Genomic DNA, 27,929 nt, shown 5'->3' with positions numbered 1-27,929 from the left:
CATATTGTGATTGACATACATATGTAATGCCCTAATGTTGTTATAAATGCAGCAATGAATATCTTAAACCCTCCATTAAAAATGTACACAGAAATTTCATTGAAATATACTTCCTATATATATCAGAAATATATAAATATTATATCATTTACCATATAAATAGAATTTTGTAAAAAAATGTTATAAATGAAATAAAACGCAGCCTGGTCAATTCATTTTCTTACTCTGTACATCTTTCAGTTTTAAAACTGGTGCTATAGAGCTACGCTCAGTAATTCCAGGTCAGTTATCTGCCTGAGTATTTAATTTACAGCATGAACAGAATTATGTATCGCAAAATTAGTCTGATTTTTCCAAGGCTCTGGTTATTACTTATAACCAGGATCATAATATAAAAATAGATGTGTTTGTAAAAAATTGATCTATCTTGTTAGAAGACCCTTACATCAGGAGTAATATGAATGAAAAACCTAAAATAATCCATCGGAAAGACAAGAGCTTTAAAGAAATCTTTAAACGGGTAACCCGGATGCCTGTGCAGTTAAACCTAGGTATAACAAGATATGGAGCTTGTCATTGGTGCCATAAAGTTAACATTGGTGACAATTTTTACCTTAGAAGTACACGGTTTTTTTTGAAAGGCAAATACAACTGCAATTCGAAAGCAGTGGTTTATTTAAGCAATAACCCACTCCTGGGTGTGGGCAATGCTGGATTTACCCACGGTTGGTGTGGTTTGGTCACGAGGGCAAAGCCCAAGTGACCAAACAAAGACAACCGTGAGTAAATCCAGCATTACCCACACCCAGAAGTGGGTTATTGCAATTATACAATGACATTATACTTTTCTTAAATAATGGCATTGTTTAATGCTTCCGTGCTGCCCTTCCGCAGCTGTCTGGTGTTTGGTGGCAGTTCTGATGTACTGCGCATGCTTATGCAGCACATCAGAGCTGTGGGTGGAAGCAACGGAGAAAGCAAGATCTCCGTTGCTTTTTAGAAACTGTCTCGCTATGTTAAAGGTGTTTAACATAGCGAGACAGCTTTAAAAAAAAGCAACGGAGATTTTCCTTTCTCAGTTGCTTTTTTTAAAGCTGTCTCGCTATGTTAAACTCCTTTAACATAGCGAGACAGTTTCTAAAAAGCCACAGAGATCTTGTGGTCTGATTTACAACGTGCACACTGACCAATCAGCGTGCATGTTTTGGAATATTAATGGGGGGATCATTGTATAATTAACAGTGTGCAATTCATGTTCAGTATTTTATATTGGTAAAACGGAGAGACTTTTGTCTCAAAGAATATATAAACATGAATATGCTATAAAAAATAAATTAACGCTTTAGCGAAGCATATTTCTGAATTTAATAATCACCATTTTTCTTTTATGGCCATTGACCATGTAAATATTGAAGATAAGAAACTATGGGGGGGGGGGTGCAGTTAGAGCCCAAATAATTAAAATGGCAAATCAGAGTACAGGCAGATAACTGGCCTGGAATTAATGAGCGTAGCTCTATAGCACCAGTTTTAAAACTGAAAGCTCTGCAGAGGAAGAAAATTAATTGACCAGGCTGCATTTTATTTCATTTATAACATTTTATTTTATAAAGTTTTACAAAATTCTATTTATATGGTAAATTATATAATATTTATTAATATTTACATATTTTATGATATATACAGGAAGCATATTTCAATGTAATTTCTGTGTACATTTTTTTAGTGGAGAGTTTAAGATATTCATTGCTGCATTTATAACAACATTAGGGCATTACATATGTATGTCAATCACAATATGGGTCCAATGAAAGAAGAACTGGTAGTATAAAAGGATGTGATGTAATATTTTTAAATGTCTGAAGTTTAACCTGGTTTTAAACAAAAGCTCTAACCATGTTTTATTTTGTGAATAAAATGATTTTGCAGCAACTGCTGGGATTGTGTTCCATAGCTGTAGAGGCTGAGCTTTATTTGCCTTTCGTTCAGTATATTTTTGTGTGTGTATATTTTTTGGCACTAAATTACATATTTTTGTATGTGCACATTTTTTTGGCTTCACTGAAGTACTTGAAAGTGCCTTCTACCTATCCACCTACTTTTAAAACTGTGCATAATGCATGCTAAACTTTCTTGTCTTGTCTCTGGTGCAGATAATGCATTATTTTTGTTGCATTCTTCTAAGCTGCCTTGCTTGGTTCTATGTCCTTGAAAGGTGGTTATGATTATTTTATGAACTGCATACAGGTTCTTGGGCTCCGTCACTGTGAGCCTCCTTCACACCAAATAAAAATTTCACTAGTTGCCCATCTGTATTAGAAAAACACTTTGTGCTTGTCGTTAAAGAAAAAAAAGTGTATGCTGCACGCAGCCCATGCCCCTCCCCCCACACACACAACTGATAAAAACCTTTAGGAAAGTAAAATCATGGCGCCTTCATCTGTCTGAGTCAGGTATCATTTCCAGCAGACCTAATGTATGCAGTGAATTCCTCCTTGTGGCTGCTGAGCATAGATCTGGCCACCCACAACACAAGACTCCTGTTCTCTGTCTCTACATTGGCTCAAAGGAAGCAATCTTGAGGGTAAGCTGCTTTATATTTTGATAGGAGGAAAAGAACCCCTTACCCAATGAAGTTGAGACCCGTTCAGTCATTTCCATTTGTTCCTGTAGACACTGTGTATTTCTGCTGTATCATCCTTGGATGATTTATCAGCTTTAGTGATGGTGACTTCCAGGAATAGATGTAAATAGGGCAAATGACTTTTTTGTTTGTTTTTTTTTTTTTTTTAATATAAATTGATGCAATTTATTGGGGTGGGCACCAAAGGATTAGGAGTTTGGAGATTAGACTGAGAGGCTGCTGCTTGGTTATCCATTTGCAGTACTATTAGACTCTATAAGCTAGAAGATGATGATTTGCTGTGTCTGACTTGTCTGCCTTGCAAAGCATGTTTTAAAGCATTCACCCAGTATGGAGAAAACGAGAGTTTATGGTGTGCACGTTCTTTGTTTTATGATTCCCTACAACAGTGATCTTTATGCAGATGGCACATTTGTGTGAGAACACTTGTCACAACAGTATATATCCACGTAACAGGTTCATTGCTGCAGAATGAGCTGCCGCTATCAGTCACCTTGGTAGGATACTTTATAATGGGCTTGGTGGTACAGTTTTACATAGCCAGTGAGTGTTTACCAAATGTAACGTTGATTGATTTTTTTCCAGTGTGTTTTTCATGGGCCTGTTAGTTTACTTACCTCTGTAGGGTTTGATGACCTATATTCCCTGTTTTATTATTTCTCTTTATAAGTTTACTTTGGTTTATCAGAGGAACATTTTTGATACTGTAGCTGTTTTGGTCTCTGTTGTACACTAAAAGAGAAGATCACAGAATGCACCATGATATATAGCCTGGTTTCCCTGTAATAGCTGTGCTGTGAGATTTGTCAACAAGCTGTAGCAGAAGGCTGATTGCTACCTTTGGCTGTAACCCCAATTGTTTTATTACTTCCTACTATTTGAACTTCTACCATAATGGGGAACATTCTCACTCCTCTTTATGTAATCCATTCCTCTCCCCTCGTACATTGAACATGTTCTTTCTCTATAAACTGTGTAGTACTTTCTCCTCCTTTTATTTACTGCTGTTTCTACCCATACATGTTCAGTGAGCTTCTCTTCCCTCCCACGGATTCCATTTTGTTTGCCTGAATTAATCCCCATATCCTCCTGTTCTTTTCATACTGTACTCCTACTTATGCTTACTCCCTAAGTCATGATACCCCCTGCTCTTTCCAAATTCCCCAGTTCATTCTTTCTTCTTACTTAGATTCCTTTATTTCCACACAAGTGCCTTCATTTCTCTTTGAATCTTCTATGCCACTTTTTGTTTCTCACCAGTTAATGTGTTAAATATTGTAAATCATCTTTGGCGTAATCTCTTGGTTAATTGAAGTATGCCAGTCCCGTGCACTGTTTACTCATTCACAGTTTTTGATCATCAGATTTGCAGATGATCTACCAGCCATTTTATGACATAAACTTTCCTTTTGTCTCCCATATGTTATCCACCTTGTATCTTTTGATTGTCCTCTCTTGGTCTGAGACATGTTTTTTTTTAAAGATTATAACAGATTGATATCCCTGGAGGTATTTTTGCTCCCTTGTTCTTTCAGATAGCATCTAGTAAAAGTTAGTGCTGTTGTGGATTTTATTCATTTTTGGTAGTTTATTTATCATTCCTTGTTTGTGTTCCATGTATCTGCAACCCCCATGAAAAATTAATATCTGGGTATGATTGTAGCAGTGAAATACAAAACGGGAGTAGTTGAAGTCTATTTAAATACCATTCCTGTTAAGTCAGTGAGATTACTGGACTGTAGAAATAAGGACATTTCACCTTATTTTAAGGTTATATTGTCTTAGAGTAAGTGTATTTAGAAATGCAGTGGGGGGGATGCATTTTGGCATATTACAAGCATTTAACTACTTGAAAGTAGTTAAGTCCAAGAGGGTAGTATATCATGTTTTACAACTTGGGAGCGATAGAATAGCAACAGAGTTACAACAGCCCAAACATGATATGGAAAAGTATTTTTTCATGAATCTTTTCAAGGAAAATCACAGTGTTGACCAGTTGACAATGCACCTCTTGAACTTTAACAAAGTGAGAGGGGGACATTTTTGCTGGTCCCGGTCCCCATTTTTTCCAGTGTATGTTTAATTATTAACCTTTTATGTCTCTTGATTTAAACTGTGCAGTGCTCTTCCTTTATTTCCAGACCCTACACTTGTTTTAGAGTTTTCGTAAAGGTGGGTTCTCAAAAACTCTGTACAAAGATTTCAGATGTGTCTCACTAGGTGTTTGTGTAGGGGGAAGTGTATGCCTGTCCTTATGAATTCTGTTATCTCTCAGACCTCTTTTCTTCTCACATTAATTGCCCAGGTTTAGACTGTCTGGTGCAGTTATGTCAAAATCTTACACCATTTTATATTGTGGTGTTTCTCCATGTGTATTTCATGATTTTTTTTGTGAACTTCTTACTGTATTTTGATATTGCTTATACACTTTAACGTTATCTGATGAAATTGTACTTTGGCCCCTTTCTGTTTTAGCTAGCCATATCTTACCCTGGATTGCATAGTCATTCCTTAAGCGTGTGTTCCCTGTTTGTTATTTACAAGTCATCACACTGAATCTTTGCAACCACAAAAATTACTCCTCCTTTTAACCTTCTGATATCAATTCTTATGATATCAGTTCTCATCCTAACTTTTTTGTCAACACTTGCAGATCTTTGTGTCATCTAACATATTTTCCTTTGATCCATTGTTCAGTATCATTTTAAACACATTTAAAGATAATGCTCAGAATAGTACCCTTTGGTAAAGCATTTGTAGCCTTTCTTATTTCACTGTGGATTTCATTTGCTATTGTATTCTTTTCTGTATTATCCATTTTTTAATGTGAGATATCACCTTTCAACCTACTACAAGGTTTACTAACATGAGGTGTTCAGATGTGTTGCTAAAATCTAGGAAGACCAAAGCTCCTTCTTCCTGCCTCATATTCTGTATGGACTGCATTTTATGTAATCTGTTATTTCTTATGGCGGTGATTCCAAAAGCATTCAAACCACTGTGTCCAACTTTACTGATCTGTAGTTTTCTGTCTGTCCTATGCTTCCAGTTCTCTGAAGACTTGCATTTGCCTATATGCCTTGTTTTGTTGCTAACCTCTTTCTTCCATGCACTTGTTAAAAAAGTACTCAGTCTTGCTACTCTCTTCTTCAATTATTGGGTGAATTCCATTATGCCTCATTGTTTTGTTCATGTTCAGTTTTAAGGGTTCCCTTAGAAGCAAGTGCTGTGTGATAAATCCGCTGTCCTGAGTAGCAGTAGTGTTTTTTTCCTCTTAAGTGTCTCTGACATCTCTTGGGAATATCGAGCAAAAATATGTCTACTCTCTGTGCTTTGTCATTGTCATGCTCTTCCTGTATGTGCCTTTCTGTTGGTAATTCTTGGTATGCCGCCCTTGGTTTTCTTTTATTTTTGCAAAAGGTTTTTACCTATTTTCCTAACAGGGTTTGAAATGTTTTCTTTAACTAAGGCTTCTGCTGACCTGAATGGCTTTTAAGTACCCCCCCCCTTTTTTTTTTTTTGCATTATCTGACATTGGCCATTCTTGGTTCCCTTATATTTAATTTACTATGTTTTATATATGTTGTATTTTATATCCTTTTCTATCTCCTTAATGTTTTTTTTTCCATAGTTGATTTTTTATTTGATTTTCACAACAGTTTGTTGAACCATGTTCTTGTTCTGATGCTGTGGACATTTAGTCCTTTTGCAAGTGTCCATCAATTATTTTATTTGTATTGGAACAGATCAGTAGGTGCTTGTTTTTAGTTCACAAACTTTGAACAGTTCTAATGTTTGCATATGCACACTAAAAGCAAAGTGGAAGCCTTTTCTTATGGAGGAAAAATCAAATGACTGTCACAAGGTTTTTATGTAAACAGTTTTGATAATCCTGTCTTGCTGAAGACAAATGTCATGCCAAACTGCAACTGCTCTTGGTGCAAGCCATGGGGTAATATAGGGAATAGGTGCTGGAAGTCGGTGACTATACTTTATAACTTATTTATTTCTGCTTACCACACCTGAACTTATTCATGTGAGTGACCTTTAGAATAACAGAGGACCTACTGGCATACTTGAGAATGGAATTTGTGTGAAAAACAAAAATTTTTTCATGCACGTTTGATTTATTTTAGTACACCTGTATTTCTGGTGCCCCCGCCATTGCTGGATGGGGTCTATATTAGATCACAGACAGCTTAAAAAAGCGAACAGTGATTAATCGACTCAATGTAAGTGAAAGCTTATAATCTCAAACTGTCAGAACAGCGATTTTTTTTTTTTTTTTCCCTAGGGAAAAAAATCGCTGTTCCAAAACACATACACACAACACAAGCACACCAAACAAACAGCAATCCACACACATACACCTAAAATCTTAAACCTAACCCTACACCAAACTATACACACACCACTAACTATCCACTTATCTTAAGCCAAACCCTAACCCTAAGGTCCGTCACTATTGCCCACTCCCTAAACCGTCCTAACCCTCACATCCACACAATCGCACACTTACCTGAACCCGACCCGTAACTTTCCACCACAGCGCTGAAAATACCGAAGCAACAGAAACAGACAACCAAATTCTTTCCCTAGGAAAAAATTTAGTTTTCTGTTGCTTCGATATTTTAAGCTTTCGCTGCATAGGGTTCGATATTAGAACATTCGAAGGTTTGCAACCTCTATGTTCTAATATAGACCTGCTGGATGCTCTCTCTTTTTTTTTAATTTATTGTATTCTCAGTATGCTTGTGTATCAGATATCTTTTTCATTTGGGCACTCGATTACCTGATGTACTTATCCCATTTTCAGAGTGACAAAAAGGGGGCAGATGCTGATCATAAGGATAATGTTGTCACCTGAGTTCTATGTAGATAATTGGAGCACCACCTGGCATCTTTGGCTAATGTCTTCAAACTATCCATACAGCTTCTGCATAACATCTTCAACAGCAGATCGTGCATCTGGAGCAGCTGTCCGTATATATGGTGACTTGTCCAGATCAGACATTGCAGTTTTGCAGAAAATTTCAAGGCATCTTTTACTGACACCCTTTACAATAAATTATATTTTGTTCCTGGGTAAAGGAGAAGCTACAGTAGAAAAAAAGAGGAAGGGAAGACCTACTCGGCTGTTGGCATAACATTTATACTTCAGATGACATTGCACTTTAAATCAGATGAGTTACTAGAAATTTTGTTTTCCATTTGAGCAGTGTTTTGATATGGAGTTTTCCAGAACAGATGCCGTCAGTAGAGATAGTTTGCATAATCAGGGATTCGTCACCTTCCTCCTAGGAGTCGAGCACAACATTTGTCAAAATTTGCATGCCTGTTCCACTATGGGGCAGTTAGGGTTGACTTTCCCTTTGGATTTCTTCATGCCAGGCCTTCACATACAGGTTCATAGGATGATACTAGGCTGTTGGCGGAGGCTCTTATAAGCCTTGCCAAGAATTTCACCCATTTTCCGACAAAGTCAGCACCTGTTTTCCCTGTCCAGCAGGGACACAGGTGGGATCCCAGGGGTATATTTTCTGTTTCCCATCCAGTAGTCCAGGTTCCTCTTAAAGACGCACAGAAGTGGGTCACAGACACTTGGACACACAGGATGAGTGTATATGGGTGGTAATATTCAGATACCTTACTCTTCCCTTTCTGACCCCCCCCCCCCCCCCAGGCTTTGCTCCCACTCCAGCACAAGGTGGTGGCCAAATTAGAGGTTGCAGGCCTCTTATGCAGAAGAACAATCCATGAGATCCCACCAGTCCAGTGAGTGCCTAGACTCTAGTCGGGGTGTTTTTGGTTCCCACGCAGATGGAGGCTTTAGGTCATTCCTAGATTTCAGTGGCTTAAACAAGTTTATAAAGACAAAATTCTACATGGGCACTGTGCAGTCCATCCTTTTTATGTATAGAGAATGGAAACTGGATGCACTCTTTGCACCTCCAGGATGTCTACCAACATTACAAAGATAGCCATGGAGTCCAGGAGATTCCTTTAGTTTTTGGTGGAAACCAGTCATCATTAGTTCAACACTCTTTCATTTGGTCTCCCTATAGCCCTCGAGGATGTTCATCATATGCTTAGCAGCTATTGGGGAGCACCTCAAGATGATGGAAACCAAGGTCTTCCCTTATCTAAATGGCTGTCTGCTAGTGTCTCATACAAGAGAATCGCTGATTGTAGCATGGGACTAACTGCTACAACTGTTCTGGTCTTCTGGAATCTTAATGACCATCACAAAGCCCCATATGAAGTTGTCATTAGCACTTACTTTCAGTTGGTGCTCCCTACATGCACTTTCCAGTTTAGCCAGAGACCCCCCACCCCCCACCAATAAAACTATAGCTCTGCAATCAAAGGTGCAGATTTTACTGTTATCTGTTATCCCCTATAGCATCAGCAGACATATGTCTAAAGATTCTGGAGCTAATGGCAACCATTTGTCTGATATCACATAAGGATTCTATAGTAGACAGTAAAAGTTTAGTAAAGTCAAAATACTGATCCTATATCCCTTCTAGTTTGGATTTATCAGGTATGTGGCCTGCATGTGGAGTAGTGGCTTTACCCTCACAGTCTGTCTCAGTGCAGCCCAATCACTCCCTGTTCCCTAGTTTGAATTTGTCTTGGGAGGGCACTGTTTGGGACAAATAGTCCAAGTCACATGGTCACAGAAATGGGACAATATGCACATATACTTACTAGAAATAAGAGCAGTCCTCCTAACATTGCAGTGTCTACAGGACTTCCTCCCTTAGATTGCAGTTGTCATCCATTTGGACAACATGGCAGTTTTTTTGTACATTAACAAGCCATGGGGATCCCACATCTACCTTGTATGTTGTTGAGAGGCCATGCATCTTTGTGAATGGGCCATGTTGATGCATTGCTTTCTAGTAACAGGTATACCTAGCTAAGCCCAACAAGCAGAGGGAATCCCACACCTATCCCATATGTCGGTAGGCCATACAACGTTAGGAGTAGGCTATTTTGATGTATCACTTTCTAGTAGCAACAGACACACGCACCTGGCAAATGATGCCACGCAAGCAGACTTCAGAGAGTCTGTGATGAACACCAGTTTTCTTTTTTGCTGCTATGTCAAGCCTTGCTGCAATCCCCTTGGCGCACTAATCACGCCAAATGTAACAGCTTTTTTCTCACAAATCCCTCCTCAGGAACAGAATGCCAAGGATGCTCTAGTTCAAAAGCAACTGTTGGGACTTTTTTATATTCTTCTCTAAACGTTCATTTAACAGGTGTTCCTAAGTTTCACCATGTAAGAAACTCCTTTTCATTGGCATCTGTAAATATGTAAGCCATTTTTCCCCGAAGACTTCTGCTTAAAAACCTTGACTTTTATGGTGGAAAGACTGTTACTTCCCTTTGAACCAGCAGCCAGAGCAGATTTTACATTTTCTGTTGTAGAAGTCCCTGTTTTCCTGGAGCCATAGTTCACAAAAAGGAAAAAGACTAACCCTTGTTTGGGAATTTAACCCCCGCATACTACGCAGTTGTCACTGCCTCTGGACCAACAGTGGGTTTTTGGACTGTAAGATGCTTGGTTTCCCCCAAGAACAGCTGTTTCTCCTTTAAAATAAGACATAAAGATGATTTTTTTGAACATACAAGCATCCGGTGCAGAACAAATGAGTAATGCAGTATTGTATTAGCAAGTGTACGAGAAAAGAAAACGCTAACTGTTGTCAAGGGAATGAATCCAGGATCTCTCGTATTCTGTGGTTGTCAGCCAGAAGAGTTGTCACTTTACATATTTTTCTTGCAAACCTTATCTAAGTTTCCAACCTATCATTTATACCAAAAGTATCCAGGGAAACTAAACTTAATCAGTCTGTTTTTTCTTCAGTATTCAAATCATGGGAATAGACAAATTTGATTCTATTTAGACAGAACCAAAGAACATAGATTTGTTTCCCTTGCCTGTATAGATAGGCCAGAATGTTTCAAGCTTACAGTCCCAGATGGCTATCTAACTTTGTCTTTTGCTGAGACAAATACTGTAAAAAGTTACAAGGTTACTGTGTTGGATTTGATCTCCATGTCTGGGTTCACTATCTGGTCTAACATGCGTCAGATGTATCCTTTCTTGGTGCCGCCAAAGGGGAGAATTTGAGGAGTGTGTCCTGGACATGAATTAGGTGGACTGGATCATTTATGATATGTATTTACATTAATGATAGATCATAATGATCTACGTCCATCTGCTTCACTGTATCCAGCCTCCATCCCCTTTCTCTCTCTTGAAATTCTCATCAGTGCAGACACCTAGATCCTAGAGACATTTTATTAATAGGTCTTCTAGTAGTATAGCAAAGGCTTTTTGCAGGTGCAAACTTTGCTTGGAGAGGCAGAGGGTGAGATAGATTATTAGCAGTGGTGGAGATGTTTGAGCCTGGAAAAAATTATAAATGTGCCAAAAACTGCTGCCTGTGGAGACCAGCCCCATAATTGTAGTGGAGAGACGTGGATCATGACGCTGTATCTGTATACTACTTGCATAACTTTGTCTCTGTTATTTTATACTCAAGATACAAGAGGTTGTCAGTATGATCAGTACAGCATTTTTTTCTTAACCATTATCCAGATTTGTTTCTTCATGGATATTCCCTTATATTGTTTCACAGTAAAAGTAAGCATTTCAAACTGTGCAAGAACACCTTTTTTCCACATGTTTGATTAGATAGGAAACTGAAAGACATAAGCATGGCTGACACTGAAGAGAGAAAGAGAAGTACTTAAAAGAAAGGCAGGTGTCATTCTTCTAGAAACCACTTTTACAGTTCAGAGTGATAAAGCGGTCTGCCAAAGTAAACAGACTCATTTGCTTCACTGACTTTCACCCTAACAAAATGGATTTAATAAAAGCAGTTACATGGTTTGTGTTGTACATAAGTATGTGTATGTGTGTGTTGTAAATATACTCAAGACATCTGAAGAGATTCTCTTAATGCAAATCTTTGGTGGGACATGCAACAATGTTGCCATAATTAAGGTTGCTGCTAGCAGAGTAGTCACCGTAGTAATTATTTTTAATTCTGAGACTCATAAATGCGAGTCCTAGGACAGTGAAACTGAATGTATGAAGGTGGATTTATCTTCTAGCAGAACTGAGATGGCTGTGTTTCAGAGTTTCCCTCTTGGAGGTACCTCGTTCTCCTAGTTGGTGTGTATATATGTACTGAGGTTGTGGGGGTATATGGTAGTGGGTGAGGTCTTGTCTTCCCACCTGCAAAAAAAGTAGTTTAAATGGAATGCAAGTACTTTTTGCAGCCTGATGTTCTCCCTTTATATTCATTGTTTCATAATTTCAGGACTCAAAGTTATGGGTCTCAGAATTATAGTAGGGAGACCTGCAGCAAAGTACCAGTTTGCAAACAGTCCCTGTTATCCTAGCTTGCATTGCATTCTCCTGCAGCTGATAGTGTAACTTTTCTTGTAGTTTAAAGTAGAGAGTCAGGAGTCACTTTATTGATGATGTTTTGCATTTGTTATCCACAGCTAAGTGAAGCATTCACACACCGACTGAGTGCCAAGATCAATGAGTTGTTGCAGCACATGGAAGTGGGGCTAAAAACTGCTGATCCTCGAGATGGCACAGTGTACACTGGTTGGGCAGGTAGTACACAGCTTTATCTCAGTCTGGCGTTTGCTTTAGAAAGTAGAATGCTTGGTTAAGATGCATTTTGCTGGTTTTATTCTTTAGGTAGCTCTAATGTATGTTGTTGTACAGAATTTGGAGGTCTGATATACTCAGAAGCAAAGCAAATTACTGAAATTCATCTGTTAATTGGTGAAACTGAAATGTCCTGTGCCATGTTTATTTTTTCCTTTAATATTCTTAATTAGTTGTATTTTGTTCATTTTTACTCCAGGGTTAGAAGTGGTAGAGCTTGTTGTGATATTTTTACTATCTGACTGCAATGTATTGACATAGTCTCATGCCAGAATCCATGGCCAGTAACCAATTTAGTAATAGGAAGTGTGATGCCTTTACATGGATTGGATACTGCTTAAGTAGAGACTATAATCTTGTTATGCAGTGTTTTCCCCATATAAAGAATGTAGTTATACTCTTGCTTTTAGAAAACATTTGGTTTTAGCCTTAAGAAAAAGTACACTGGCTATCTTTAAATTATACACTCTTCTGTCAAATGAATTGAGGTATTAAGGCTGGTAGGGAAGCTGCTATCTCCTTTTTCACTTCTGATAATTCCAGACTTTTATTTTTTTACTGTACTGCTTGCTCTTGTACCTTTAAATTTTGCATGTCCCTGAATAAACAGTCCTCAGAACTTTCAAGATTATAATTGCATGCACCTACAAACATCTTAAATTTGTGGAAGCAGTCAGCAATGAGAAAAAAATAGCTAACAACTGTGCAGATGCATGAAGGAGTCTGTCAGTTTCACTCAGAAAAGAACAGAATATTCAACCGCCTTCAGCTGCAGACTTCGTGACTCCTGCTGTAAATGTTATAAAGGAAAGAGACAAGCTAATATATCATTGTATATGCAAAAAACACTTGGCATTCCTCATTTTGTCTTATTTTTTTAGCCTACTTGCTTACAGAAAACATTTGTTTTTAGATTAAGCCAAGGGCATTAATCCCCTGCAGTCACCTGTAAAAAAATGAGAGAAACAATCTGAACTCTACATATAATATAATCAGTACACTTGTATCCTTACCCCAGCAGTCCAAGATTACAACATATTAACGTAAATTGCTTTTGTTTGTCCTTTCTTTTCCTTTTACATTGTAAAGCATGAATTCTTAAAACTAAAAAAGTACTTGCTTACTTTAATGTCTTTATCACATATAGTAGTCACTGAAAAGACTTGCCATTATCCCCACATTTAAAATACCCTTGACTACATCTACAGAAATCTGCTTAACTATATAACATGTAGTTTGTCATGAAATGCTTTATACAAATAGTTAAAAACAAAAATAGTTTTACTTAGTTACCTTTTTCCTTTTAGTGTCTAATTGAACATTAGAGTATATGCTTTACAGTTCACCCACAAGTTTAACAAAATCCAATATTCCGCAGTCACTTTTTCTTGCAGAGCCATGTTTCACAAATTTCAGTGTAGCTGGCTTTTCTCTTCATTTCCATCTCCCAACACTAGACTATTGTTCATCTCAAGGAATTCCAGATTCTTCTAATCAACTCCTGTGCTTTTTTGGTCTCTCAAGCATTTTCCTTTGGAACATTGGAAAAGATTTCACTGGCAAAGTATCTCTATGAGCTTTATTGCCAGGAAAATGAGAAGCACAGTCCTCTTCTATTTGATGGCTTATGTTTTTTTTAGATAAACTTTTGTATTTCCTGCTTAGTCTGTTCAAGCATCAAAAGATGTCTTTCATCCTCCTGGAAAATACACTGAAGACAGCTGGATGCATCAGCTTGAATTTCTCACCCGCATCTCAGCATTCTCTGATTGCTTGAATAAATTTGCATCTCTTCTACCTGGTGTCTTCAATTTTTAATGCTCTTCCTTTCTGCTACACTTCTGTCAGGATCAACACTTTCTGTTGTTATGAATGTTTCTTTACAAATACAGGTCTTGGATGTTTTCTTATGGCCAGGTTTGGAGCTTACACTCGAAGTGCCCTTTCAGTTAACAAATCCTGCTGTGGAATACCAGTCCAGTTGCTTATTTGTGTTTTTATAAAAATTAATACAATCTGTTCTGTGTGCTCTGTTTTCTAACTCTACCATGTTTTGAACAGCTCTTCGTACTCAGAATTTTCTTCATTTCAACCTTGGATTTTTTTTGCAGTTTTATCAGTTAGTCTGAAAAGCTAAAACCAGTAAAAACACAAGAGTGTATAAATATGTATAAAACAAAATAAAAATAACAAAAAAGCCACCGCCAGCTGATATAACAGTCCAAGCTTTAATTAAACACGAAGTGCTTTCACCCAATGTCATCCTGGGCTTCCTCAGAGTGTATTACTTCCATCAGTCAGCCCATTTAAATACTAACAAATCACACGATTTCTCAATTCAACATGAAAATTAAAAATCGTATACAAAAATCCTTTCCAAGTCTTAAAACATTAAAATATGCAAGTAAAACACAAAAAATAATAAGCAAACAATGGAGAGCTGCTAGTAGTATATATTAAACAATATTTGTTAAAATATATACAATAGAAAACATTCATGCAATTCATAGTTGCAGGGACTTTAATTTCAAAACAGTAGTCTCAGTGCAACTGTCATTAATGCCTGGCTTAGTAGTAGCATTTAGTCTAACCTGCCATTCCAACTCTAGTCTGTCAACATTCATTTTTACATTACCTCCTCTCTGAGAAGGAATGACATGGTCAGTAATAAAAAATGTAAATTTCCTAAAGTTTTCACAACCTAAACTGTGCATATATAAGGCATTTTCAGTCTTGTTTTTATGTCCCTTGTATGTTCGACTATTCTTTCCTTTAACTTTCTTGTAGTCTTGGCTACATAGAAAGCCAAACATGAGGTGCATGTTACAATGTAAACAACTAAATTGGTATAACAATTACAATGCCCTGGGCATGAAATACTTCCGCCATATCCTTTTACCACCACATATGGTCCTTCATTTATGTACTTACTCTACACATGTTACATTTTACAATTAGAGTGGACAATAGATGAGTTTGGGCTAGGGTGATCCGTGCCTGATCTGAGAGGAATTTGTTATGTCTATACAGTGTTCCCATTTGTTATGGAGCTTTTTGATGGTTTGTGAAATATGGACATGAAAGAGAAGGTTTCAGTCAATTTCTACACCAAGGAGTTTGGTGTGGGCAGAAGGGGAAATGATAGTGCCATTTTTTGAAGTGATTGTAAAGGAGAGGGGGTAGATTTAGATATATTGTGGGGTGAATAGGAGCAATTTAGTCTTGTTGGGGTTTAGTATAGGTTGGGTATCAGTAGTTCATCTTTCGACAGAGCTAAGGATTCCTGAGTGAGTTGTTGTAGAGTGGTAAGTGATGGTGTTGAGCAGATTAGAGTAGAGTCATCTGCATACTATATAAGTGTGGCATGATGGGTGGAGACATGTAGATTGTTGGTGAATATAGAGAAAAGTGGGCATAATATAAAGCCTTGTGGTACACCTGTGGTAGTTGGAAGTAAAGGGGATAGTACACTTTGCCATTGGACTGATTGTTGCCTATTTGATAGTTTTTGAATCAGGCAGTAGTATAGTAGAAGGGGCAAAGGATAGGGAGGCCAGAGTGTCTAGTAGTATGGTGTGCAAGACCATATCAAATGCTTTGGAGAGATCTAAGACTATAGCAAATACAAAATTATTGTTATTTCTGTGTTGGTTAACCAGTTTAGTAAAAGAGAGAAGAACAGTAGTTGTGTTGTGATGTGGCTGGAAGCCATGTTGTGTGGTGGAGAGGAGAGTGTGTGTTCAGGAATTGCATAACTTGAGAGTGCATACATTTCTCAAGTAGTTTAGATAAGGAAGACAGAATGGCAATGGAATGGTCATTTGAGAAGTCATAGGAATTGCCACCTTTATGAAGAGGAAGGATGTATAAGACTTTCCATAGTTGAGGGATGTAGGCTTCCTGTATGGAGTGGTTGATAAGGATAGAAACAAGGTAAGGATTCAGTGGCTATTTTTAGGAAGTAGGATTCAGCGGCTATTTTTAGGAAGTAGGATTCAGCGGCCATTTTTAGGAAGTTAGCAGGTAAACTATCAGCTGCAAGGGTGGTACGTTTCAGTTTTAGGAGGAGTCTAATTGTAGAAGTGGGAACAGTTGAGAGTAAAGAAAGGAATGTTATCTGGACATTTGGTTGAGATGTATGTATACTTGTTTTTGGATAATTGGGAGGGTAATGCCAGAATGATCTCCGTGAAATGGTGATTGAATTGAGAGGCTATGTTATTAGTATTATTGGTGGAGCTGGGAGCTGGGCTGGTAGTTTTGCCTGGTTTTAGTAGGGAGTTGATAGTTCGCCGAAACGTTTGAGTATCTTTTGAGTATTTGCTTTGGATACCAAGGAAATATTTCTGTTTATCAAGTTTGGTTTGTTTCTTGGCCTGATTCCTAAATTGTAGGTAGTTTTGTTTGGCTAGGCTAGTGTCATCCCTCTTCCAGATTTCCAAGTCTTATCTCTGGACTTCAGTAGGGTTCTTGTGCCCCTACTTAGCCATGGTGCATAGTTTGCCTTAACTCTAATTTTCCTGATGGGTGCGACTATATTAAGGACATTGGTGAGAGTACTGTTAAAGTAGTCAACTGCCTAGTCTAATTCTAGGGTTTGTAGTGGTTTACAGTTACTTTGTTTTAGAATAGTGTTAAGATCCAGTGGGTTAAATTTGTGGTAATCTGATTTGTCTATAAACTCTGGGCTTGGGTATATTGGTGCATTTGAATAGGAGGAATGTGGGTTGGTGGTTACTAAGACCATCTGGTAGACAGCCTGCATGGTAGTTTTGTTTGGGGCAATTGAGGAGTGTACAGTCTAGAATAGAGTGTTTTGGGGGGTTTTGTTTTGCTCAAGCAGACCACAAGACTCCAGAGACAAATCTGTATGTACTGGTCAGGGTAGAACAGTAATGCAGAGTGAATGGATATGAGGAAATTACAAGTTTCCTTGCAGTTTTCTTGTTTTTAAATGCCAAATTACTGGAGGAGCCTAGTGGGATGTTGCCAGTGCTACGGAGCCTCAAGTGGTGTACTACAGTACTATTTCCCTGAACTTAAAAAGATAACTGTGAAAAAGAATATTAACTTTGTATCTTTTTATGTTTTCATTAGTTATTAAAATAAGACTGCTAGAGTTTCAGTATAACACGAGCAGCAGTCTCCTAGTGTTGCGAGCCTTTTATAGGCGGTGGGCTGAGCTGGGTGAAATGTTTGTTAGAAGTCCTAGGAAGGAGACGGAAATATAGGTGTCGATTAGGAAAGAGGAACAAGCACCTAGCTACTCATATGTTTTATAAGTTCCACTTTAAAACAGTTTGACACAGCAGTCAATCAGCTAAGTTAACAAATAACATTTGGGTATGAATGCTAATACAATAGCTTTGATATTAGTGGCATTGGTAATGTGATAATTAGTACAGCAAACATAGCTCCATTAATTAATTAGAATAGAAAAATAGTAATAATGTAAACCCCTTCATAAACATTACAAAGTCAAAAGACAGCATTTGAGCAAGGCCAGTATGTCACGTGCATCCTACAAAGCAACACCAATAGCTAAGACACGCTTTTTTGTGCACACTTGTAAATAGTTATATCACTCAAAGCATCCTTCTATCTTACTATGTTAACATATTATGCATTGGAAATGGTTCTACTGAATACAGTGCATACACATACTTGTTCGCAATATACTCTGTTACACTGCTATCCTATCCACTGTCCATTACAAATAGTTTGTATGCGCTATCGCTTCTAATTCACTTTTATATGTAACAGCTTCATTAACATATTACATTACAAGTTGACAAGATTTCTTAATTGCTAATACATTGCACGTACCTGTACTGTCCGTGTACATTTTTAAACAATTGAAATTAAGACAAGATTTCCCTACTGCAGCCAACTGGTTCCGTAAGCAATAGCATTTTAAATATTGGCATTTTGGGAAGCAATTTAGACTTGCGAGCATTTTATCCCATGCTGACTCTTACTGGATACCCCAGAATGTCACAAACTATTTAACCTATCGTTGAAGCCAAATATCACTTCTTTGTACCTAGGTATCATTCTTGGAGAAGAAAGGATTCCAATGTCTTACCTGCATTTGTAATATGCATGGACAATTTACAATGTTTATCTGCATGTCACTTAGTTTTGCACCCCATGAAATTTGCTTCCACATGGACCACCACCACCACGTCATAGTCATATTTGTTAGGGGCAATGATCTTTAGAGCCCTTGTGTGTCAGCGATCCTGGCAGTGTCTTTGTGTTCCCTAGTGAGAGGAGAAACTTTGTGCTTAACTGTATCCTCACCTATCACTATAAAACATTTTTATTAGTGTGGTAGTTTGGAGTAATATATTTGAAGTGATTTGATTCTTGGTGACTCTGTTATAGGTGTGCTTGAAGCCAGTGGTATGTTGGATTTCTGCCGAGAACTATAGTCTTTGTAGATCAAGGTGGCTTTAAGATTTTTTACAGCCTCGATGTAAGACATTTTTATTTGGTTTTGTGTAGATTGTAGTGGAAATCTATGCTGGTCAGTCCATGTATAGTTGTAAGAAGGAAGCCCCCTGACTAGTTAAATATTTGCACCTCTCACAAGCAGAATTATTTGAGTTGAGTAAGAGTTCATTGTCTGTGAGCATATTGCATTTGCTTAACTGCCTCGGAATTTCCCATACTAAAAGGCTAGTAACTGAAGAGAAACAAGTAGGGCTGAGCTTCCACTTGTATCTACTGATTTGTTGAGTTTATGTAATTAATGCACAGAATGGACTATATTTGGCAGTCTGTACTGGTTTATGGAGGGATGTAGCTATTTGGATTATCTTATGACACTAATGCGGAAAAACTATATGCAGTAACTAAATGGTAGGATTTAAGAAGGAAAGCACAATGCAAGCTATTAATAAAAAAAAACAGTGGCTTGTACCACTTTGGGCAAAGAATGGATAAGTACTGGCTAATATGGCAGCTGTGAATGTATGACCAACTTAGAGCAGTTAGAGGACTAGACAGAAATCAAAGTGAATATTGCAGCTCGTCACATAGCTATGGGCCGATGTTTACATTTGTAAGTTTCACTAGTAGCTCTGACTAAACAAGGTCTGTGAGGAATAGGAGGAGATGTGGTAAGAGATGTAGGTCAAGAAGCTGGCACCTGCACAGTGCATGCTATGGTGAAGCGAAGCACAGCACCACGTTAGAACATTTTATATATAACAATGGAAAACAGCAAAAATAATCAGTGCAACACACACACACCAACCAATGTGTGGCAGCACACTAGAATTTGAACTCCATAACAAGCACAAACCTAGAACTAATTGTTTTCTCTTCTGCCATGAGAAAAAAAAAGCAGTATTTTAATTTAAATTCAAAGTAAGGTTACCAACATCAGCTAGAAACTGTGTAGGCTGTATTGGTGTACTGTATATTAACAAATGTCAAGCTAAAGTGTAGCTTACCTAGTCTGTAGTCATATTCTGTCCTCTCCATCCCATGGATGTTTCTGGTGCTTTTTTAATAGTTTTTCTCTAGATTCTATCCAGCAGCATGTTGTCTTTGTCCTTCTTTGCCTTTCATAAATGCAAACATTAGACAAGGTGTGTGCTGACTAAGCTCCTTTAGAGTTTAATTATTGCCTCTTTGCTTTTAGACTGTACCCCCAAAGATGTCTCCTGTGTTTTGTTTGCTGCTGTCACTTTGTTTCCAGTGGTCCATTCCTCATATGATCAACATCCCAAGATCCTTCTTTTGCTTTATTGTCATTGTTACACTCTTCTCAGCTAGAGCGTCTTCTGCGTGGAGACATGCATGAATGGGCGTACCTACGTTGAAGGTTGTGCGTCAGAGCTGGTAACTTGGCACGTAAAAATCAACTGCCAATCATTAGCGGACCGGAGTTCCAATGTGGCGACCCCTAACCAGGAAAAGCCGAAAGACACGACAACAACACTCTTCCAGCTGATATTACTTCCAAGGGTTGAGTATTCACAACAGTGTTTTTTGAGGCCTAAGTGTATCACTTTGGACTGGCTTGCACTAAACCTCAACTGCTTTATTTCTACCAACCTAAGGTTTTTCTAATTCTTTGGTAAACTCTTCTGCCATCCTCAACTTCTACACCTTTATCAGTATTATCATCAATGAGACTGCTCCTGTTCTGTTTTCCTCAGCCTCCCATGTTGGATTGACTCAGAGGCCTTGCCGAAGCCCGGGTAGACTACATTAACTGAAACGTTCACCATCATACTCATAAAACTAGATAACATTTGACTGACAGTTCCCTCTGATGATTATCACGTATTGCTCTCCTCTAGAAATGCTACCAGCTATCTGTCAGGATTCTCTGCATGACTTTTCCCACCATTGTTGTTAAGTTGACAAATCTGTAGATCTTGGTATTATTTTCTTATCACTTTTACAAGAGTACCATACTTGGTGTCTTCCAATCCTCTGACACTTAAGCACTAGCCAATAGTCTGCTGAGGGTCTCCATCAGGGTGTCTGGCAACACACTAGATGGATTTTTTTATAAAGCCTTTATTGAATTATTACGACACAGGCAAACATAAATTAATATAAAAGAAAACAAACCATGTTAACGTTCACACTAACAAACATTATGCATGATATATTCTTTTATATAATTATCATCGATCCAACATTATATAAATTGCTCAGTTTCTACCTTTTCTTAAACCTCACTCCTCATCCTAAACCTCATTCATGTATTGTTTCCACAATTTCCATTATATTTCTATGTAATTTGCCCCTACCCTTTTCTAAAGAGTCCACTTCCAGTTTATCTCTGTTAGTGTTCACTACTTTAAATACAATTGCTATAGAGTTGGAAATTTTTTTTAGCTACTAGAATTAAACTAAACAAGACTTTACTATGTCTAGGCAATTCAGACGAGTATCTGATTAAATCCTATAGTTATTGCATACACATATTACCAGAAGGTCAGTTTAGTTAGGGGGCAAGTCATCAGGTTGGCTAGAATGGTTTTGGATATATTTTTGGAAGAAATCAACAAATTAAAAAACCTGTTCTGTGACTGGGGTTACCCAAGATGCATGGTTCAGAAGGTGGTAAGTGAAGTTGTGGATAGTAGGGAACTGAAATTTAAACCTGTTTTGGACACAGGCCTAAATGAACAGGGTAAAGACAACACCTTCACCTTTGGAACAGTTATGGTTTTGGAATTTAATAATGAATTTTATGACATTAGATCCATTATTGAGAAGAAATGGAATATTTTCACATCTAGCCTTACATATACAGTAGTAGAGTGTCACCTTACATATACAGTAGTAGAGTGTCAACCCAAAATAGTTAGCAAAGTTTCAAAGAATTTGAGGAGTGTTTTTGAACATGGTGATTAAGAGAGTATTACCTATGGGAGAACAGGGAAATAAGGAAACTGTACAAGTGCAAATACATCATTCAGGCTGAACAACTATTCATAAACGACAACAGTATCAAATGTATTAAAGGAAACTGCTCAGCTGCAGGGATAGTTTGCTTAGCTAAATGTAACACATGCCCATCATCCTACATAGGAAAGACAGAGAGGGCATTAAGAAAAAGAATTTACAAATGCAATTATGGTATTAAAACACTCTTGTCTATGTTCCAGCTTCAAAGGTTTTAGTTTTGGCATTCTTGACAAGAATACCATTAACCTTAGTGGTGGTGACTGGAGAACCAACTCAAATTTAAGGAGCTTCTTTGGCAACTTAAATGTAATACCTGTACGCCACCTAGATTGAACAAAAATATTTAATTTAAACCTGTTTTGAAATCAGTGGTTGAAAAGTTGTGAAGTAGTGATTTACTCACTATTTGACTGTATTTTTTCAGGAAGTTTTAACTATTGGTACTGCATTTATTATTTACAAGTCATAGTTCGTTTTAATTGCATCGTAATGTTTTTATGTAGAGGTGAATTTTTGGTCATTTATTTACTATATGTTTTGTAGTTCACTCAAATTGTTTAAATTTAGTTAATACTGGAAGTTTGTGTATGTTCGGATAATTAGTTCAATTAGCTTTAATTGATAGGAAGTTGAATAACAGGTCAAGTACTTATATGTATGTACATGTGTGTGTGTGTGTGTGTGTGTATATATATATATATATATATATATTATTTATTCATTAATTTATTTATATTTGTTGATAGGAAGTTGAATAACAGGTCAAGTACTTATATGTATGCGCATGTGTGTGTGTGTGTGTATATATATATATATATATATATATTTTATTTATTTATTTATTTATGTTTGTTGACCGGGAGTGTCCGACTGGATGTAGGTCCATTTTCAGAGGAGGCCCGGGGAGAAAAGCTCCACAGTTAAAATAAACAGACAGTAGTTACATTGGATTACATAGCGATTAACAATTTAACATAGCAATTAATTACAAACATATTTACAGATGAAGAACATAGTACTTCAGTAGACAACTAGAATCTTTATCTGCAAAGTACATAACAGACATTAACAAATGTTACAATAAGAAGTTCCTGCTGTATAATAAGTACTAGGCTTATGAGCATCTGAGCTTGCTATAATCAAGGTAGTTAGTGGGGTGGAAAGAAAGGTAGTAGTTGGATGGGGTGGGTATATTAGAGTGGGAGTTGCAAGGGCATAGCAAGTTGCAAGGGCTTATTTTGTGTGTGATTTTGTTGTAGCAGGTCTCTAGCTTGTTTAGATCACATTGCCTTGGGTTGGTATATATTGGAGAGGCATAAAGTAGGGTGAAAATAAGGTGGGAATTTGCTATTGAAATTTATTTATTTTATTTTACATTTGTTGACTGGGCTAGTCTAACTGGATATATGTCCATTTTCAGTAGAGGACCGGGGAGAAAAGCTCCAAAGACATGTTTCAAAAGTATAAGTACAAACAATACACAAACATCAGGTATTATAATAATAATAAAAAATAGCAATTATCGTAGTAAAAAAAAAGTCATTGACAATGGTACAGAGCAGTAAAAGCCTGGAGGATTTTAAAAGGATGTACACTGAGGTTAAGAGTTAAAATAATATGAGTAGAGTGTATGGAGACCTAGTACAGGTAAGGTAGGAAATAGAGAAAAGGAAGTTGTATGAGTAATGAAGATAGAATGGATTTACTTAAAGGTATGTAAAGAGGATATAAATAATGTAGAAAAAGGTAGATAAGAAAAGTATAGTCAGATGGAAGATGTAACAGAGGATAGTAAGGACTAGATAGGCAAGTTGAGTTTGTAGAGGTGTAGGACTAGTCAGGTTTGGCACAGGGCATAGCCAGTATGATTTGAGGTAGAGTTTGTCTGTTTTTAAAGAGAGATAAGGAGGTGAGTGAGGTTAGGTCACTAGGGAGAAGATTCCAGGATTTGCCAACAGTATTAGAGAAGAGAAAATCCCCAGCCCTGTTATGAGGTTTAGAGGTGTATACAAGAAGTTTGTGTGAGCGTAAGGACTTCAGATTTTTATAGGGTGTAATGAGATTTTTAAACTTGGAGTGCTGGAAGGTTTATAGAGAATATTGTGGGCAATGGTTAGTTGGTGAAATTTAATCAGATGTTGAAGTTCTAACCATCCTATCTGGTTTAAGTTTATACAATGGTGGGTTCGAAGTGGGTTGCCTGTAGCAAATCTAGCAATGTTATTATAGGACATTTCTAATTTGCTAGATTATTCTTGGAGAGATTTGTAAAAATGGGTGAGGCATAAAGGAGAGTAGAGATCAAGTGAGTGTGGGTGATAGTAGTTTTAGCAGTGGGAGAAAGGAAGCGTTTAATCCTATAGAGAGTGCCACTTTTTTTGTTGACAGTCTTTATAGTGTTGTTGATGTGGATGTCGAAGTTAAGGTTATTATCGTTGGTGACCCCTAGTAGTTTGGTGGTGAAGTCTGGAGATATTATTGTGCCATTGGTAGATGCCACAGAGCAATGTAGAGGAGAGGACTTTTGAGTTGGAGTGAAGAGGAGGAGTTTGGTTTTCTTTGGGTTCAAAAGAAGGCAATGCTGAGTGAACCATTGTTCAACTATGTTGAATATTTTTTGGGTGAGAGAGTGACGGTCATGGGAGGATGTAGCTGAGCATAGTAATGTGGAGTCATCAGCATATTCTGTATACAGGTGGCTTGTGGAATAGCTAGACGAAGGTCGTTAATAAATATAGAGAAAAGAAGAGGTCCTAGTATGGACCCCTGAGGGACACCTAAGGAAACAGGTAGTTGGGTGGATAAGGAGTTATGCCAAAGTACTGCTTGCTGTCGTTTGTCAAGGTAGGATTGGAACCATTTTATGGAAAGTGGGTGTAATGACAGAGATTTAAGTATGTTAATGAGAATCTGGTTTACCATGTCAAATGCTTTAGACAGGTCGATAAATAGAGCTGAAGAAAGATTATTCAGGTTTCGGTTCCTGTTAATGTAGTTAGTAAAGGAAAGGAGGGCAGTGGTAGTACTGTGTGAAGGTCTGAAACCATGTTGACAGTTAGAAAGTAGATTGTTTTCTATTAAGTGGTGGAGTAGTTGTTTATGGATACACGTTTCCGTAATTTTAGCTAAAGGTGAAAGTAGGGCAATGGGGCAATAGTTTGACAGCTCAGTGGAATGTCCACCTTTATGCAGGGGGATAATATGAGAGACTTTCCATAAGGTGGGGATGTAACCTTCAGTAATAGTTCTGTTGATCAGTATGGAAATAGGATAGGAAACAGCCTTGGATGATAGCTGTAGATACTCAGAAGGCAGTAGGTCTGCAGAAGGGGAGCATGGTTTCAGTTTATTCAGCAGGGTTTGGATAAATGTGGTTGGGACAGGTTTGAAATGAAAAGTGAGAGGTGGGGTAGAGGAGTATGAAGGTAATGTGAAGGTATTACGTGATAGTTGACTAGCTAGTGTTTGGATAGCATCTGTAAAGAAGGTATTGAAGGTATTAGCTGTATGGATGGGATTTATTCCTATCTGTATTTTGAGGGTTATGTGTAGTGGCTTGATCTGGGTTGAGTAACTGCTTAATGCTAGCCCAGAATTTCTGTGGGTTGTTGTGGTGAGGTTGTTGATATTGTAAGTAGTAGTTTTGTTCACATTATCTTTGGCAGGTTTTAGCCATGTTTCTGTTAGGCAGATAATATCAAAGGAATATACTTCTAGGAGAGCATGGAGTTGAGTCACTTTGTTGTTGATGCTATGTATATTAAGATGAGCTAGTAGGAGAGAGTTTGAAGGTTTAGTAAGGGGATAATTGCAAGATTGATTATGGTTGTGAAGGGAGATGGGGGTTGTTTTTGGGCCAGGATTAGGATGAATATCACCGTCTTTTACTGTGAGGAGTTGTACTAGATAGCTTGGGTTAGGGAATTTGCTGTAAAGAGGTTGGTTAGGGAATTTGCTGTAAAGAGGTAACTCTCTTTTGAGATATAGTGTATTATATTTAATGTGAAGTGTTCTATGATAGTTTGCATGCAGGTAGCTAAGTGAGTATGTTATGTTTGCATGGTCATGTAGGTGTGGTAAGGGTTGAGAGTTGTTTTGTTGGTTGGGGTAGTTAGTATGTGGATATATTGGTAGGGTTACCACCTTTTCAAATGGCCAAAGTGGGACATTTTTGGTACAAATATCAGATTTTACAGGCCGACACATACCCACGGTCAGTACAAGGGTTAGAACTTAACTTTTTTGCCTAAATAAAAGCTTATTCCTGTAGCATTTTAGTTGCTTATTCTGTTTCTTATAACGTTTAGGTATTTTAGATACAGAATAACTGTTTTATGCAACTATTACATAACATATAGGAAATAATTTTGTCCTAAAATCTCAGGACATTTGCCATTTTTACAATTTTTTGTCAGGACACAACTGCCCAAAGAGGGACTGTCCCTCGCAAAGTGGGACAGGTGGTAACCCTATATATTGGGTGTTCATATGATGAGAGTAGATAGGCACTGGTTAGAAGTGGTAGTGGTAAAATAGAGTAGAATTAGAAGAGGGTTGGTTGGATTAGCCATTTATAAGGATTGGCTATTTGTTCTATATATGTGTAGATGTAAGTATGTAAGGTGGGAGTAAGTAAAGATAGGAGGGAGTGGAGATTATGGTGGGGAGTGGTTAGGGATAGGAGATGAAAGAGAAGAAGGCCAATAGGAAGTGGAGAGAGGGGTAATGGAAAGAGTAAGAGGTGTGGTTAGATAGTATAAGAGTAGGACCCCTGGGGGCATATGGGAATTGGGGGCAGGGAGGGGAGCAGAGTGAGCCACTTGAGGCAGAGCGGGTAGACACAGAGACTGGAGCAGTTGTAGAGGAAAAACAATCAGCAGGACTAAATATGTGAAGGTAAGCTTTCAAAGCCAGATGAGATAAAAGTCAGAGGGAGGTGTTCCTAGGAAAGGTAGTAGTAGACAATAAGTAGAACAAAGTGAGGTGGGAGAATAGGATAGCAAGTGCAGGTATAAAAGGAGAAATTGGGCAAGAAGCTAGGTAATAAAGAGGATGAGAAGGGAGTGAGGCTGGATAAAGGGTGCCACATAGTGGACAGGCCTAAAAAAGCAGGCAGGTATAGGAAGGAGTCAGATGGAGAAATAAATATATGTAAATGTATATAAATATATATGTGTGTGTGTGTGTGTGTGTGTATAGATATATGTGTACGAACACTGACCACATCTTTAAGTTTAGAGTTATATAAATGGTGGATAAAGACATTGGGGGGTGATATAAATAATTTACTAGAGAACAAGGAATATAGCTGGATATTGATTCTAGGAGCTGATATTAAACCTGGCCTTAATACTGCTGTGACCATTAAACCTGTGCTGGTTAAGTTGCAACAAAGTAAACTTTGATGTTTGTGTGACTTATCTATATATATGTATATATATATATATATATATATATCTATATATATATATATATATATCTATGTACATATATATATATATATATATATATATATATATATCTCAAAGTTTTTTATATGTTATAGGTGACTTATTTTAAATGGCACTCGTGATGAGCTGGCTGTAGTCACATGATGTGATTTGCTCCTATTTAAACTGAGTTAATACATGTGTTTTGTATTCACATTGAGAGAGGGTGTAGACCCGAAAGCTTTGTTGTTTTAATAAAGAAGTTTCTTGACGTTGGGCTTTTTTTCTTCAGCATTTTGGAGTTTTATTCCAGTTTTACAGCAATCACCTTGTTCAGCCTTGTTGGAGTTTTGTGGATTGTTGCTGTAATTGTTGAGAACATTTGTGATATATATATATATATATATATATATATATATATATATATATATAGCCAGCCTTAAGGAAAGTATAATGGAGAACACTTGCTCAGTGAAAAATCTTTTATGTAAGGAAGATAATCCACTCATGTGTCTGGTGTCTGGGGTCTCTACAGGCACGGAGATACCTATGCAAGCTACAGAAGATTTTGGTAAGCAGCTAGAACTGTTGGAAAGGAAAGTGGGATCATCTAAGCGCTTTCAGTGGCAGCGTATGAGTTTTTTGGTATATCTGGACTTGGGAATTGTCCCATGTGGCTTACAAATTTTAAAAATGCCTACCTATGCAAATGTTT

General features: G+C 37.5%; 1 protein-coding gene across 1 annotated transcript in view; it reads left to right on the top strand.

The window, feature by feature from the left end:
- The window catches only part of LOC122805245 (glutathione S-transferase LANCL1-like), a 213,828-nt gene that overhangs the window by 39,083 nt on the left and 146,816 nt on the right, over positions 1 to 27,929 (top strand). Inside the window, exon 3 of the mRNA XM_044075335.1 lies at positions 12,173 to 12,290. Within this exon, the coding sequence (XP_043931270.1) occupies positions 12,173 to 12,290 (118 nt within the window). The remainder of the gene's footprint in view (positions 1 to 12,172; positions 12,291 to 27,929) is intronic.

Source organism: Protopterus annectens, chromosome 6.part1 (assembly GCF_019279795.1).
Source record: "Protopterus annectens isolate FY-2018-M chromosome 6.part1, PAN1.0, whole genome shotgun sequence".
NCBI classification, from domain to species: domain Eukaryota; kingdom Metazoa; phylum Chordata; order Ceratodontiformes; family Protopteridae; genus Protopterus; species Protopterus annectens.
Note: the sequence above shows the minus strand (reverse complement) of the source record. Positions and strands in the feature narration are given on the sequence as shown.